The sequence below is a fragment of the Ursus maritimus genome, unplaced genomic scaffold, assembly GCF_017311325.1.
Source record: "Ursus maritimus isolate PB19 unplaced genomic scaffold, ASM1731132v1 scaffold_27, whole genome shotgun sequence".
Lineage (NCBI taxonomy): Eukaryota > Metazoa > Chordata > Mammalia > Carnivora > Ursidae > Ursus > Ursus maritimus.
This window is the reverse complement of record NW_024425230.1, coordinates 17355866-17369815: the sequence shown is the minus strand read 5'-3', so window position 1 is coordinate 17369815 and position 13950 is coordinate 17355866. Positions and strand designations below refer to the sequence as shown.

The following is a 13950-nucleotide window of genomic DNA, read 5'->3' as shown; positions in this document are numbered from 1 at the left end:
GCTCCTCCCACGAAGTGGGTGGTTTTTTTTTTTAAAATAGGACAGTACAGCGAACAGGGCTGCAGACAACATTTGGGACAGAATATATCCACAACGGTCATCTTAAAAGAATGTGATGAAAAAGCCAGTCATTCAGAAAGTTACAACAGCTGCGGCAGCAACAAGCCGGGCTGCGGGCTAGCTTATACTCCTCTCTTCAAGAAAGCAAATATGTGAAAATAATTTTTGCAGTAGCTTTGAATCTGCTCAAACAAGCTTTTAAAACTTCAACATCCAGTAAGTTAATTATTTTTGGTAACAAATCACTTGGGATGCTCCACACAAATGACTGAAAACAAGACAATGTCACGACGTCCCGACTGCGTAAACAAGTCACCGTTTTGTCTGACGTGGTTACTGGTATAACACGGTGCTGATCACCACAGCGTCCGGGGTGACTGGGCTGGGCCTGCGGTGGTTGGATCTCCACACTGGTCCCTTCTGGCCATGGGCAGCCTCACTGATTTACCTCGGTATGCACTGCCGGTGTTACTACTTTCTATCCATCCAACAACAGTGTTTTTGAGACACGGTGCCTTAGAGAGCAGGGCGTGTGGGCCAGCTGCGGCCCATAGCCTCTTTCTGTATGGCCCAAACACTACGAATGGTTTTTACATTTTTTAAATGGTAGGGGGAAAAAAAAAGACAGTATTTTGTGATACACAGAAATCACATGAAATTCCAGGTTCAGCATCAGTGAAGTTTCACTGGAACACGCCATGCTCACTGGTGTACGTATCCCCGAGGCTGCTTCAGCACGACAACGGCACAATTCAGCCCACGGAGTCTAAGACAAAACAAGCTAGCCATCCTCTGCCCAGTATCTTATCCAAACCAGGACCCGTGCTCCGTTCACAACCTTGGCCTTAGGCTGGTCTGACGCAGGTCAGCTATAGGTCACTATGGGATGTCTCCGCATGTGCAGGTCCCTTCCCTTGGCAGTCACCACGACTGGATATTGGTAAATGGCTGAGGCATCCACCAAAGTACCAGAATAAAAAATGAGCGCACAGGGCCTGATGAGGGACTGCTGCACAGCTTTAGAGTTTGAGGCGAGGAGGCTGCTTTGATGCTGACACGGACTTCAGGGACAGGCAGGGGCTTGGGGACAACGGAACAGAATGTAAGAGATTGGGGCTCTCCGTAAAAATGGACAGGTTGTATGTTCTACATCTGGAACTGACGACACACAGGATGTTTAAGACAGACCTAACAGGCTGACCTCTCCACACACGCCAGGAAGGGACACTGGTGGATAGACAGGAAACCCCGAACGAGCTTTCCCGGGCCAAGAGCGCTGCGCCTCGCAGGAAGAGGCGTGTCGCTTACCTGCACACGTGTAGGCATCCTTGCTGGTGAAAGGCTTCATGCACTGACTACAGCTGACCGGACCCACAACAGGGATGGAGCTGAAAGTGTGCCCATTGACGGTCTTCTTGTCTTTGTCCTTCTCCTTTGAATCCTTCTCCTTCTCCTTAATTTTCTCTTTCTCTTTTTCCTTTTCCTGACAAAGAAAAGAACCAACAGTTAGCTGAACACCAGAAGGCCCTCCCCTTACCTGGGCACCCAGGTGGCACGGGGTCATCAATGGGTGTGGTGAATGTTTTGGATGAAAGTTATAAGCACTGTCCTGGACGATGGTTTTCGTAAGTTGTGAGCATTCCAGCCACACTGGAAATGCTACAGGAAGACCGGGCAGGCTAAGCAGTTCTGTCGGCTGCTTGCTCAGCAGCGTTCGCACCGATGGACACAATGTCCCAGGACCAACTCTGGGAAGAGGCTTCTGGATTGGGAGGAGGGGACTCTGGGGTGGCCTATGAACCCTCCTCAGCAAGCCCAAGCATGGCCCATGGAGGAAGCAAGCAATGAGCTGAGAGCCAGCTGCAGGCAGGGAGCAGAAAGGACGGCAGCCATTCTCGGACCAGCCTCAGGGACAGGGAAGACGATGGGAAGGCAGGAAGCATTCCTCACGGGTTCCTCTCGGACCTCCTCTAGCCGGAAGTATTAACTGTCCCCCACAAACACACATACCATTGTTGTCATCTAAAAAATTTCCTGCAACATGGGTACCCCAAAGTTCACGATCATGACAACTACGAAACGCCTTACACTTGGAATCAATGTCTTCTACGTACATGACTGCATCTGACTCCGTAACTCTGAAGCGGGCAGGGTGGGCATCACACTTCCCGTTGTACAACTGAGAAGATGAAGATGATAAATGCCAGCTACAATTCTGCACAGCTGCTATGTGCCAAGCACGACAGCAGGCGACTTACACGTATTTTCTCCTAACAACCCGGTGAAGTACTAGTTAGATCTTCATGGCACGTTTGAGGAGACTGAGGCTCAGAGATGTTTAATACTGTATCTGAGGCCACACGCCAGGAGCTGCCCATGCTGGAAGTAAGGTCCAGACCTGGCTGACTCCACAGCTCTGCTCTCGTTCGCTAACTCTACTGCCAGGGGCTGGAGAGGTGTGTTGACTCACAAAGGGTCACACGGCAAGTGATCGCCAGTCAACATCACAACCCAGGTCTCCCGACATCCTATTTCAGAGCCTATCTGCTGTACTGAACCGGTGAGTGCTGGCCAAGTATGATTCATGTACAGTCCTTGGTTAACAGAACACATGTAATAAAAATCTAAGAACCGAACTGCTACATTTTAGAACTATAAAATCTAAGAAGAGAGGGAGAAAAACAAAGTATTTTACTTTACAAAACAGGAAACTGTTCTGAGTGACAATCAGTAACCGCTCAAGTACGTAATATTCTAGTACCAATCAATAACAAGTGGAATTTTTCAAATAATTTCTCTCTTAACTAAATTTTGCTGCAGGCTTCTCCACGCATAAATGTTAAACCGAAAAGCATCTGCCTCTTTGCTTAAGAAAGCTAAAGCGTGCTCCAAAAGTCAAAAAAAAAACTTCTATGGCAACTAACATTCTCTCAAGCCTTGCAATGCCCATCAAATCCGAATAAATAATAAATACCTTCGTCCTGTGCAATTAGCCCAACTAGTTCTTCCAAGGATAAAAACAAAACAATAAACTCCCATTATCTTTCTCTGTTTATTAGAATTTAGTGCTCTAAAGAAGTCAGACTCTTACCTCCCCATGTCCTATGAATTTCACTGTTATGAGGGGTACATCATGAAACCGACCCCATTTTACCGACATGACTCGACCCCCATGCCAGGAAATGTGCTCTCACAGAAGGAGGGGCTCATGCCGGCAGGGCAGAGCTCAGCAGCTTCGAGCTGCCATCAGAGAAACCGTAAGAGGAAGCCAGAGACTGGTTGAGAAAGGGAAGGAGGGAGGGCTGAGGCTGCCTGTTTCCTTAAGACAGGCTTAACTATTTGCATGCTGCCAGCAAAGCTAACTACCCTAGTTACAAAGGACAAGGGAAATGAAACAAAACGGATTCCCCAAAATACAGTGTGATGGACAGTGCTCCAGGTGCAAGATGGACACTCTGGAAGGACCGAGGCTAGTTTTTTGACACTTAGAAGTTAAGGAACACATCTATTTAAGAAGACTTTTCATTATGTCGAACCATAATGTATGCTTCCGAAGAACAGTGTTTGGTGAAGTTTGTGGTAAACTTCGCCTGTGGTCAAGTGATGACCAGTTGTTTTCTCAAGCGTGACTTTTCCATGTTCAACAACATGGGGAAGTAGGAACTGCCGGTATTACAGGGATGGATGCAGGAAGTACCTATACCAGGGCACTAAGAAGGAAAATGAGTTCTCGCTTCCCCCCCCCACCATTTTAGACAATTATAATGAGAAGAGCCGAGGGCACTCGGACAACTGTAAAAGGTTTCGTGAGGCCACCGTCACGCTGCACATTTCTGATCAGAGAAGAAACCAGAGAACTGGATTTCACACAGCCTTCAGCCTTTGCAAACACGCTCTAGCGGGCACCTCTGTAAGGCTCTTTTATAGGGAACACAGGCCCAAGGAGGCAGAGCCAGACAGCAGCAGCTCGGCAGGAAGGCACCCCTTGCCCCCAAAATGCCCACTTCAAGTCAGAGTAAGAATTTCCATAGAAAGTTTCTGCCCATCTCCTAGTTGTGAGGAGGAAAGCTCCAAGAAGAACATCAGTGTGACAGGATGGTCTAAAGGGGCTCCCTCCACTCCCTTTGTGAATGGGCTCACGGTGCACATGCGTGTTTAATACTCTGTAGCAAGCAAGCATACTTAGCAGGAAATGGTACTATCAGAAGATACAAAAAGACAAAAGCAGAACCTGCCAGTCTTCCTGTTGTACTTCCTGTTTAGGCTCACCCCCTTTGAAAAAACACTGAATACATTTAATTACTCGTGCCAGATACTGCTAATTTTTAAAAGCACCTATGAAGGATCAGTACTCGGTTTCTCAAATCCTGTAGCTATCTATCTATCTAGATAGATATATATATCTCAGTGCTACAGGAAAAATACGAATAATTTTTTTGGCTACTGTTGACTCCTTAGAATATTAAGAGTTGTGACATATAGATTAACTCTTAAGCACATTTAATAGATTAACATAATAATTACGAGACTATGAGTCGATAACTATGAACTATTTTTACATGAATACATATATCATGCTGAATTATAAGGAAAATAAAAATTTCCAAACCATTCCTAGAGACTTTACTAAGAATTTATAGGTGGCAATTTAATGTATCTTCAGTAAATGCTTACATTTTTCCTTTAAAAGAAATAGGATGATAACATTGTACAATATGTTAATAAAAGTAGATCAGATGATCTCTAATAGCTTTTTTGTTTTTAAAGATTTTATTTATTTACTTGAGAGAGAGAGAGAGCGACAAAGTATGAACAGGGGGAGGAGGCAGAGGGAGAAACGGACTCCCCGCTGAGCAGGGAGCCCAATGTGGGCTCGATCCCAGGATCCCAAGATCATGACCTGAGCCGAATGCAGATGCTTAACTGACTAAGCCACCCAGGAACCCCATAATAGCAGCTCTTTTAAAAATACTTTAAAATAAGTAAAATTCTATCATTTTCATAAAAAAACAAACAACCAACCCTATTGTTACTATCTATAGTAGCACTTTCAACTGTTTTAACATTATGGAGAAGTAACAGTCAATAGCTAAGAAAAACAGAATGAGCATCCTCACACTAAGAAAATACTCATTTATTTTTGTCACCATTTAGAGAACAAAACACTTCTGTGTGGTAAAGTTCTACCGTAGTTGCTATGGCATATTAAATCAGAGTATTTAATGCAACTTGACACTATTTCCCCTATTTCTTACTATCTTTTGGTAATTCATAAAAGTGAGATACTCTACATGAAAGATGACTCTTAACCTTCTTGATATATTTGGCCAGTGGGGCACTTTTCTAAATACCTGATAATGTGAAGGATGGCCATCCCGGGTTAAAGATCCCTAATTTTTTTTAAAGTTTATTTATTTATTTGAGAGACAGAGAAAGAGAGAGAGAGCGCACAAGCAGGGCGGGGGGGGGGCAGAGGGAGAGGAAGAAGCAGACTCTCCACTGAGCAGGCAGCTCAACGCAGGGCTCAATCCCAGGACCCCAAGATCATGACCTGAGCTGAAGGCAGACGTTTAACCAACTGAGCCACCCAGGTGCCCCCAGATTCATAATTTTTTCAGAGTTTCCACTGCAAGAGACAGCACGAGCCCCCAAAGACCAAATGCTGAAGCCACGTGTGAAAGAGGAACCAGTCTCATTGCAAAACAGTGTCGTCATTTTGGCAAAGGAGATGCTCGGACTCAAAAGGTCAACTGAAGAGTCTGTCAGGGGTGACAGACTCCGCTCTGACAATTTCCTTCTCTTCTCCTCCCTTTCTCTCACTACCTACTAGCAAACTCCAGTCCTTTGAGAGTTATTTAAAAAGTTAAAAAGACACTGCTTTGTAATGGTTACATTTTGTTTGAGTGAGCATGAAGTGAGGTGTACTAATTTTTAGAAGTCAGCCGGCGAAGAGGTTATTTAGTTAATATTACCTAGTTCTGTGACCTGAAGCACAGTTCTCTGGGCTTCAGTTTGTAAAATAAGGAGGATGGGATGAGCCTTTTTTTAAAGGTCAGGTTCCAGTTTCTAAACTTGACCTTACATTGTTTTGTTTATATCTGTTTGTATTTCTTCATTAATGCGATCTGTGGTGCATTCACGGCCCTGCCCTGAAAGTGAACGTCGTCACTGGGGAGATGGATGGAAAGGGGACTCTCCACTTAGTTACTGGTCTTCCAACTGAAGACCTCACATTTTAAGAACAGAACAAAAACAACAAACACATTAGAAAGCGTCCAAATCGATCATAAAATGTCTCACAGGAAAGACGACGATCTTTATTTAGTTCTTCAGGAGCTTATTAGCACCTGGCAGAGTGCTGAGACCACCTACACAAGTCACTTGATAACGGCTGGCTAATTTATACTGATCTCTGCAAGGAGACTGTCTTTTGTGGATGCCAACCAGTGTCCAAGCCAGCAGTGCTAAGTCAAATAGATACGGCTCTATTTTAAGCCTTGCTGCCAATCTGTGGAACACTGATAAACATTCTGCCCTCTTTAACCTGAATTTTTTAAATGATAAAACAAGGATATGTCTGAAGTTAATACGTGTATATATGATTATGCTAGAAACAATTTGCTAGACTCCGCTAGAAACAATTTGCTAGACTCCTTGCATCTTTCCCTGTTTTTTCCTGATTGGCCCACTTTCCTCCCCTCCTGCACCTGGGCAGGAAAAATGAAAACACAACTCCGGTGGCAGGTTTTGTGGAAAAATTCCTCTGAGGACCGAACCTAGCATTTGCTAAAAGAAAGAGATCTTATGTACAAAACCTCGTAAGATACATAGCTCTACTTCCACCAGCCCACTTAACTGAGGGCTTAAAAAACTTGTTGTATTGGAGGGCTGTTGGGGGGGAGCGCAAGGGGTGAACTTTTACAGTAATATTCTTGAGTTCAGCGTGTGTTCATGCCCTTACTTCTATGTAGGTACATATCATGCACGTGCAAACACATTTTTATATATATATATATAGTGATTTCTTGCAAGAACTCCTTTGCTGATTTCTACTTAAAACTTTTGTTGCTGTTATTTATTTTGCTGGAGGGTGCATGTGTGGGTGAATGGAGTACAGGGGAAGTGGGAGGCAGAAAGTTTTTTCCCACTGATTTAACAGTGAATTGGTTTTGGTTTAGCATTGGGAATCAGCATAAGAAAAGTAACTCCTTGTCTTCCTTTCTTTTAAAAATACATTAAAAAAATTAGAAGAGTAGCTATCTCTATGTGGGGTTATTACAGGTGATTTTTATCTTGTTATTTTTATATTTTAAATATTCCTAGGAGAATGAAAAAAAATAGACAAAAAATTTTTAAGTATTTTAACATAACCTCACTCACTAAGAGGATTCATGTTTGCAACATGCAGATCCAGCTGGGACTAGATCTAGGAATCCACTTTTGTTTTTAAAGTTCTTTTAATTTTCTGTGGGACAATCTTTCTAACCTCTAAATCCAAATATAAACATTTTAAATCCCCTGATCTTGGCATAAAATCCTTCAGGTACGTTTTATTTTATTTATTTTTAAAGATTTTATTTATTCATTTATTTATCTGAGAGAGAGAGCACACACCCGAATGGAGGGAGGAGCAGAGGGAGGACAAGCAGAGTTCCTGCTGAGTGTGGAGCCTCATCTCACAACCTCGAGATCATGACCCGAGCTGAAATCAAGAGTCTGAGCCACCCAGGCGCTCCCCCCGCAGGTACATTTTAAACCTGGTTTATCAATTAAAGCATGTGCTTTAAAGTATGGGATCTGAAGCCAAAGAGGTCCAGATCTGGCCCTCTGTTCCACTAACGTAGGGGGCACACACCCAGATAGGGTAGCTCACCCCCAGAAAAGGGAGATAATATCTGCCTTATATGGTTGTGGAAAGGATTATATAAAATAACACGGAAAGCTCCTAGCATACAGTAAAAACCCAATTAATGGTATCACCTTTTGTCGCTATTTTTCTTGCTGTTATTTTTCTTCAAATATTAGGCTGTTTCAAAGATTTATGGGTTTATTTCCTTATGTCCCCATTATTTCATTACTTTCTGGGTGAATGCAGGCTGTGACAGGAGCCCACGGGTAAGCGACTGAGGCGGCCACACAAGGAAGGCCCACGATGGTACTTACTCTGCTCTTCTTACTGCTGGACATTTTGTTCTTGATGTAACTGAATGTACGACTGACTTTTGTTCCACTCTTCCCTTCAAAGTCTTTCTTGGAGGGGCTTTGTGGCAGGAAACTATAGCTCTCTTCTGTTATGCTAAATAAAAACAAGGAAATTGATTTTTTTTAAAAGAAGACTACAGAATTTAATTTTTAAAAGTTAAACACAGATTAAAAAATACATTTCTCTGTAACCATATATCATTTCAGCTACTAGTCACAGTCAACTTATATACACACATGAGAACGGGAAGCAGAGCAAGAGACGGACAGAGGCTGCTGAGTGGTTCCACACAGTAAAGAGCTGAGAACAGAGCACATCACAATGCCCACGTTCCGGTGCCAAAACCTGGCTACATTTTCTTGTATCAGCCACTAATGTCTGAGTAGTAGATTTTCAGTGACCTGGTACGAAGCATGGCCTACCTGTCAATTATTCATTTATTATTTTATCTGAAACTGCTTAATCTAAAATAGCACTCAATTTAGAAACATCTTTGCATCAAGTAGGTGCTTGAGCAGAAACTCATAAATACAATAATGGAATGATGGATATGTTAATAAAGGTTGCAGACACAGGAATTCTTACGACTGAATGCATATTCAAGTTCCCTAAAAGTAGAAACCACATATCTTTTTTAGTCTTTTGGCACACTGGGCAATCAATACTGGTGCATATAGCTTTGCCCAATTTTAGGAGGAGAGTATAGAAGATCCATTTTAGGAGTTTTGCACAGATCCAGATGTACTACTGATCTACTCGCTCTCTGGAAGGTTAGAAAGAATCTAAGTCCATCTATGATGGACAGGTTTGGAGCTTAGGAAATTCACAATGGTTCATTTCCTGAAAGAATGCTGGGCACTTGTATACACAATCCATTACACAGAAAGGAATCTACTTATACTACTTTTCTTAGGTGTTCTACAATCATTATTTTAAGAACTCTTCCACAGAGAAGTTGTGTTTACCTCAAGCGCCTCTGAGAGAGGACAGAGACACAACTAGGGGAACAGTCCTCTTCAACAGCTAAGGTCTGTTTATGTATAAAGTACTACTTACAAAATAAAGCAGCCTGTTATTACGATAAAGGGGAAATGGTGTGAGAACCACTGCTCTAGAGGACAAAGGATAAACAAACTATCACAGAAATGCAAAGCAGCATTCATACTGAGAGTTCGGGATCACTGAGTCACGACTTAGGCCTCTGTGAAAAGGAGAGCAGCTTAAGTGCCGGGCAATTATCAGAACCCCCATTATGCTTACATTAGAATACTTTCGAACCCCGTAAGCATGACAAAGGAATATAAAAATAAACAATGAGTCAAAATACAAATCTGCTGCTGCTGTCAAATGAAGAACCAATTCACTTACTTGGACAGAGCTGTGTACTATAACCATGCAGGCAGAAGAAAATGACTTTTTTTAAAGCTTAAAATGGCTAAGGTAGCAATACTACGCGCGCGCGCGCACACACACACACACACACACACACACACAATGAAACAAAATGTTGTCAGGCTTAGGGACGAACAATTCCTATAAGCAGAGAACAACAGTTCACAGAGTCAAATACAAGTGTTTCCTCTCCTGAATAAACGCAAACATGTATTGTCACGATAGTGTAGAGAACAAAAGTAAAAGACTCTTGAAGGCACTATTTAAAAAGGATAGAGCCTTCTTTACAAACCATGTGTAGCCGTTATTCCAAATTGATCACCCAAGGAAGTAAGAGCTGAATTCACTGCTTGCTTGACTTAGTTAAATGTCCTAAGACATTCTGGGTTTCCTTCATTTCGTTTTGGGGAAAGGAGTAACAAAATAAACGTGCAGTACCTCTCAGTCAGGTTGGCACTGGTACTGTGGAAAGGCCGTGAATCTGGAAAAGAGAAATGGGAGAGAAAACGTTGGAACCAAAGGGCTGTGCCTGGCTGACGGAGCAGATGTTTAGAATGCTTACGACAACACGTAGAGCAGACACAGCATCTGAAAGCCAGTGCGCGGTGCCTTCTCTGTTTAAGCAAAGGTTTGGAAGAAGGAAAAGTTCAACTCAAACCCCTCAATATTGGAACTAGAAGCAGGCGGCAACAAGAGTGAATTCCCCAGGACAAAAAATTTAATCCAGGATTCAAGCTAGTGAGCAAGCACCCAAACAACATTTTTTTTCCTCATGTTCAAACACACATGAAACAGGTTTAATTCCTGTTCTTGTCAAGGCTCCGTTTCCACAGGCCATCCTTCTGAGAGGACACCACAGGAAGAACATAAAATCGAAAATTCAGTATTGTATTCTGCGTGCTGTCATTTTGCTTTCATATGTTTCCATACTAAAAAGTCTAGCTAATGTATATCTGATATTTTCGTGAGCATTCCTGGAAATTGAGCAGTGAACAGGAATAGGGCATCAGAACTGGCTTATCAGGTCTTAGTCTTGTCACTAATTTGGGGCGAGATCTCTGGATTTCATTTCCTCATCTGTGAGACGAGGGAGATAGAACACACGGGAAGGTCCCTGCCAGGCTGACACTGACAATGTGTAGGGCAGAGGCATCCTTCCTCCTTCCAGGACGACCAGACCATTCAGTGAAGCCGGTCATTACAAGTAAGGCTAGGTTAGACAGCAGGGCAGTAAGTGGAGCAAACAAAGGAACACTACACTCTTATCCACGACACGTTAATAAAGCCTGAGCTACTTGAGGACTTAGATGAGAAGGTCTCAATCACACGAAGATAAATGGTTTCCAATTTTTAGGAGATCAGGTTAGACATACTTTCTGTGGATAATTCCCGGTAGGCAAAGTCTGTTCACAAGTACCACTGTTGTTATAATTCGAACAGAACACACACTTCTTCCTTCAGGTAGGTTTCAAGGATCTGAGATTATTGTAGTATTTTAATTTGATAGATTTGAAGATGTTCCACTGCCATATTACCAGCATTTAAAACTCTTAAATGTCCAACCCGCTTTAGATTCTGAATAGAAATGCAAAATGGTAGCCCTCGCTACGTAAATAGCCAACAAGAAGGAATAATGTCTAAGAAACTTAAAAATCAATTCTAAGTCTTCAAAAGACTGCTCTCTGTGGTTTTTCCTTTCACCTATTTGGGTTCTTCTATTTCACTTACAATGCATGGTAGTAACAGCTAGTTGCGAAAGATGAACAGAGTAAGAAGATCTGGGATCTGTCCCTGAGTTTCTGCATGATCTAGGTGTGAAACTGTCAGCAGTTTAACCTCAGATGCCTTAATTTACTTAAACAAAAAACCAAGAGTGTGGTTTAGATCAGTGGCTTTAAAACCTTTTCCACCCGAGGAACCTTGCATGGTAGAAGCAGCATTAAATTCTCTCACGCTGCCAGGCCTCTGTTGTACACTAAAGCAATCACCTGGGAAGTTACCACCCCAGTAATATGAACAAGTGAAAGTAAAATCCACAATGAGGACAAATACCAACCAGCAAAGAGCCTGGCCAAGAATAAGCTCCCAGCCGATTTCTGCTGAATAAATTAAAAACTGAACAAACATGTGACTGAGTACTGGGAGAATCTTTGACTCTTATAAGTATTTCCAACCTTTTCACTGCTGGAAAAATTTCAATTCATTTGCTGTGACCTCTTAGACGTGGTTCTGAAAACTGATTAATCCACCAACGCCTATGAGATTCCTAAAGTGTCATCAAGTTTTCAGAGCACCTAAGAGGCTGAAATAACCAACATTACTTCTACGGTAGAATTACAGACAAAAGCAGGGGACTCTGTCACGAAGTTGGCCTTGAAGTATTACTGCAGGTCAACAGTGTACTTCAACTAGGCTTTTCCTAAAGTCCTGAAGTAACCTGCAGACCTAATATACTATAACGTTCCAAGGTCAGAACTGCTGGATGGACACAGTCAATATTTTCAAAGTGCGTCCCACAGAGTACTACTAGTCTTGTGAGGGGTCATGCATAGTCAGGCATGTATTGTGGGTACCAAGCTAGTAAGTTTGGGAAACACAGCTCACTGAACACCGCCTTGGAAATTCACGATGTGCACATTAGCATCTGAAACCACCTTAACTGGAGTTTCCTGAATTTATGTGGCCATGAACCAACCCTTTTTTCCCCCTCTCCCCTCCATGTCCCTAATGCCCCCTGGTACTTGCGAGTTTAAGGAACACATTTTGAGGAATGCTAGATACGTGATTCAAAGGTCTCTTCAAGCTTCCATACTTTTATGATTCCATTGTGTTGGGTTAACTGTATAACCAGTGCCGTTTTATATTAATAATTTTGCATTAGTGGTAGAAGAAATGCCACTGGGACCTTTGTTTTAGCGGCCATATGCGGACCTATTTCCCAGGGTATCACAAATACTTTGAGCTGAAACAGGCTTGAGAATTTCTGAACACTCAAAGTTTTAAGTGGATTTTCGCAACTTCCCTCCTATTACAACTGGTATAAAGTAAATATCTCATGATGTGCCTATTTACCAAACATCTTTTAATTGTGAAAAAAGGACTGAATATAATAAGACCTCTGTTTAAGAAAAATAACTAAGCTTTCTCTTACTGTACATAAGGTACTTTCCCGTAAGAACAATGCAAAGAGGTTACTCTGAGCTTAATCTTGCTTAATTACAAAATCTTAATATTTAAATAGACACCTACATACTGCTGAAATGTAGGGTCAGTAAGTGGTAGGAAGTAGGGTGTTCAATTATATGAATATCGTAATTCCCTGAGACTCATATTAGTTATATGAAAACAGTTCATTATTTACCTTTTTATAGCAATGTGTTTTTTTTCCCATTAAAAACAGCAATCCTGAAATATTCTAGAAATCTTGCATAACTGAAAACAGTGATTTTCATGGGGGAGGGGAGAGGATTCATTTCCTTTCCAAGCTTACTAAAACTGATACCTTACAAAGGTTTTAAACTAGGCATTATCAATTAAGAATATATTAATCTGAAATCCACATTGTAGTAAAAGGATTGAAAAATAAAAGTTTCAAAAGAAAGAAGATAGGAAGGAAGGAAATAAATCTATAACTCCCACTCCTTAATTCATGGAGTGTAACCTCAAAGAAAAGTTATTTTTTCCTTCCTTTTTTCCTTCCTTCCCTCCCTCCCTCTTTCTTTCTTTTTTAAAGTAATCTCTATGCTCACTGTGGGACTTGAACTCTCAACCCCGAGATCAAGAATCACATGCTCTAGCCAGTGAGGTGCCCCAAGGGAAAGGTATTTTTAAAGACATGTCTGGAAGGTGAGAAGAAAAAAGTTTACCATTAGCTTTTAAGTACCACAGCTGGATATCTAGATGTCCCACGAGACAAAAAAAGCAAAACAAGGAAAAATGAAATTTACGTTACCAAATAGAAAGCTCTGTGAATTAGTGCTCAGTACACACAGGTACAAGGTGGGACAGGAACACGTCCCTGTGCCCTGCAGTCAGGCCACCGGGTCAACAGTGCAGGTGGTGTACAGAAGACAAAAACTGCTTCATCCAGATTAATTTTCAAAGCGAAGCATGAAGACAAGTGACTTAGAAACGATGGCATGCAAGGGAGGAGTCCCCAGACAATTTCTTAGTTAAGCTGACAGCATTTCAGTTAAGCTGGTCAGACTCTGGAGAACAGCCATGGACACCCAAGTTGCTTACTTACTATGCGACTCCTCCTCATCACTGGAGTAAGAAGAGCCAAGAGAAAAAAG

The 13950-nt window shown here is 42.1% G+C and overlaps 1 protein-coding gene across 10 annotated transcripts in view; it reads right to left on the bottom strand.

Moving 5' to 3' along the window:
- The window catches only part of AKAP13 (A-kinase anchoring protein 13), a 324022-nt gene that overhangs the window by 48123 nt on the left and 261949 nt on the right, over positions 1-13950 (bottom strand). For all 10 annotated transcript variants that reach the window (XM_040642759.1, XM_040642757.1, XM_040642760.1 and 7 more), the window contains 3 exons: positions 10094-10136; positions 8224-8356; positions 1369-1543 (listed from right to left, as the gene is read on the bottom strand). In XM_040642759.1, the coding sequence (XP_040498693.1) occupies positions 1369-1543; positions 8224-8356; positions 10094-10136 (351 nt within the window). The remainder of the gene's footprint in view (positions 1-1368; positions 1544-8223; positions 8357-10093; positions 10137-13950) is intronic.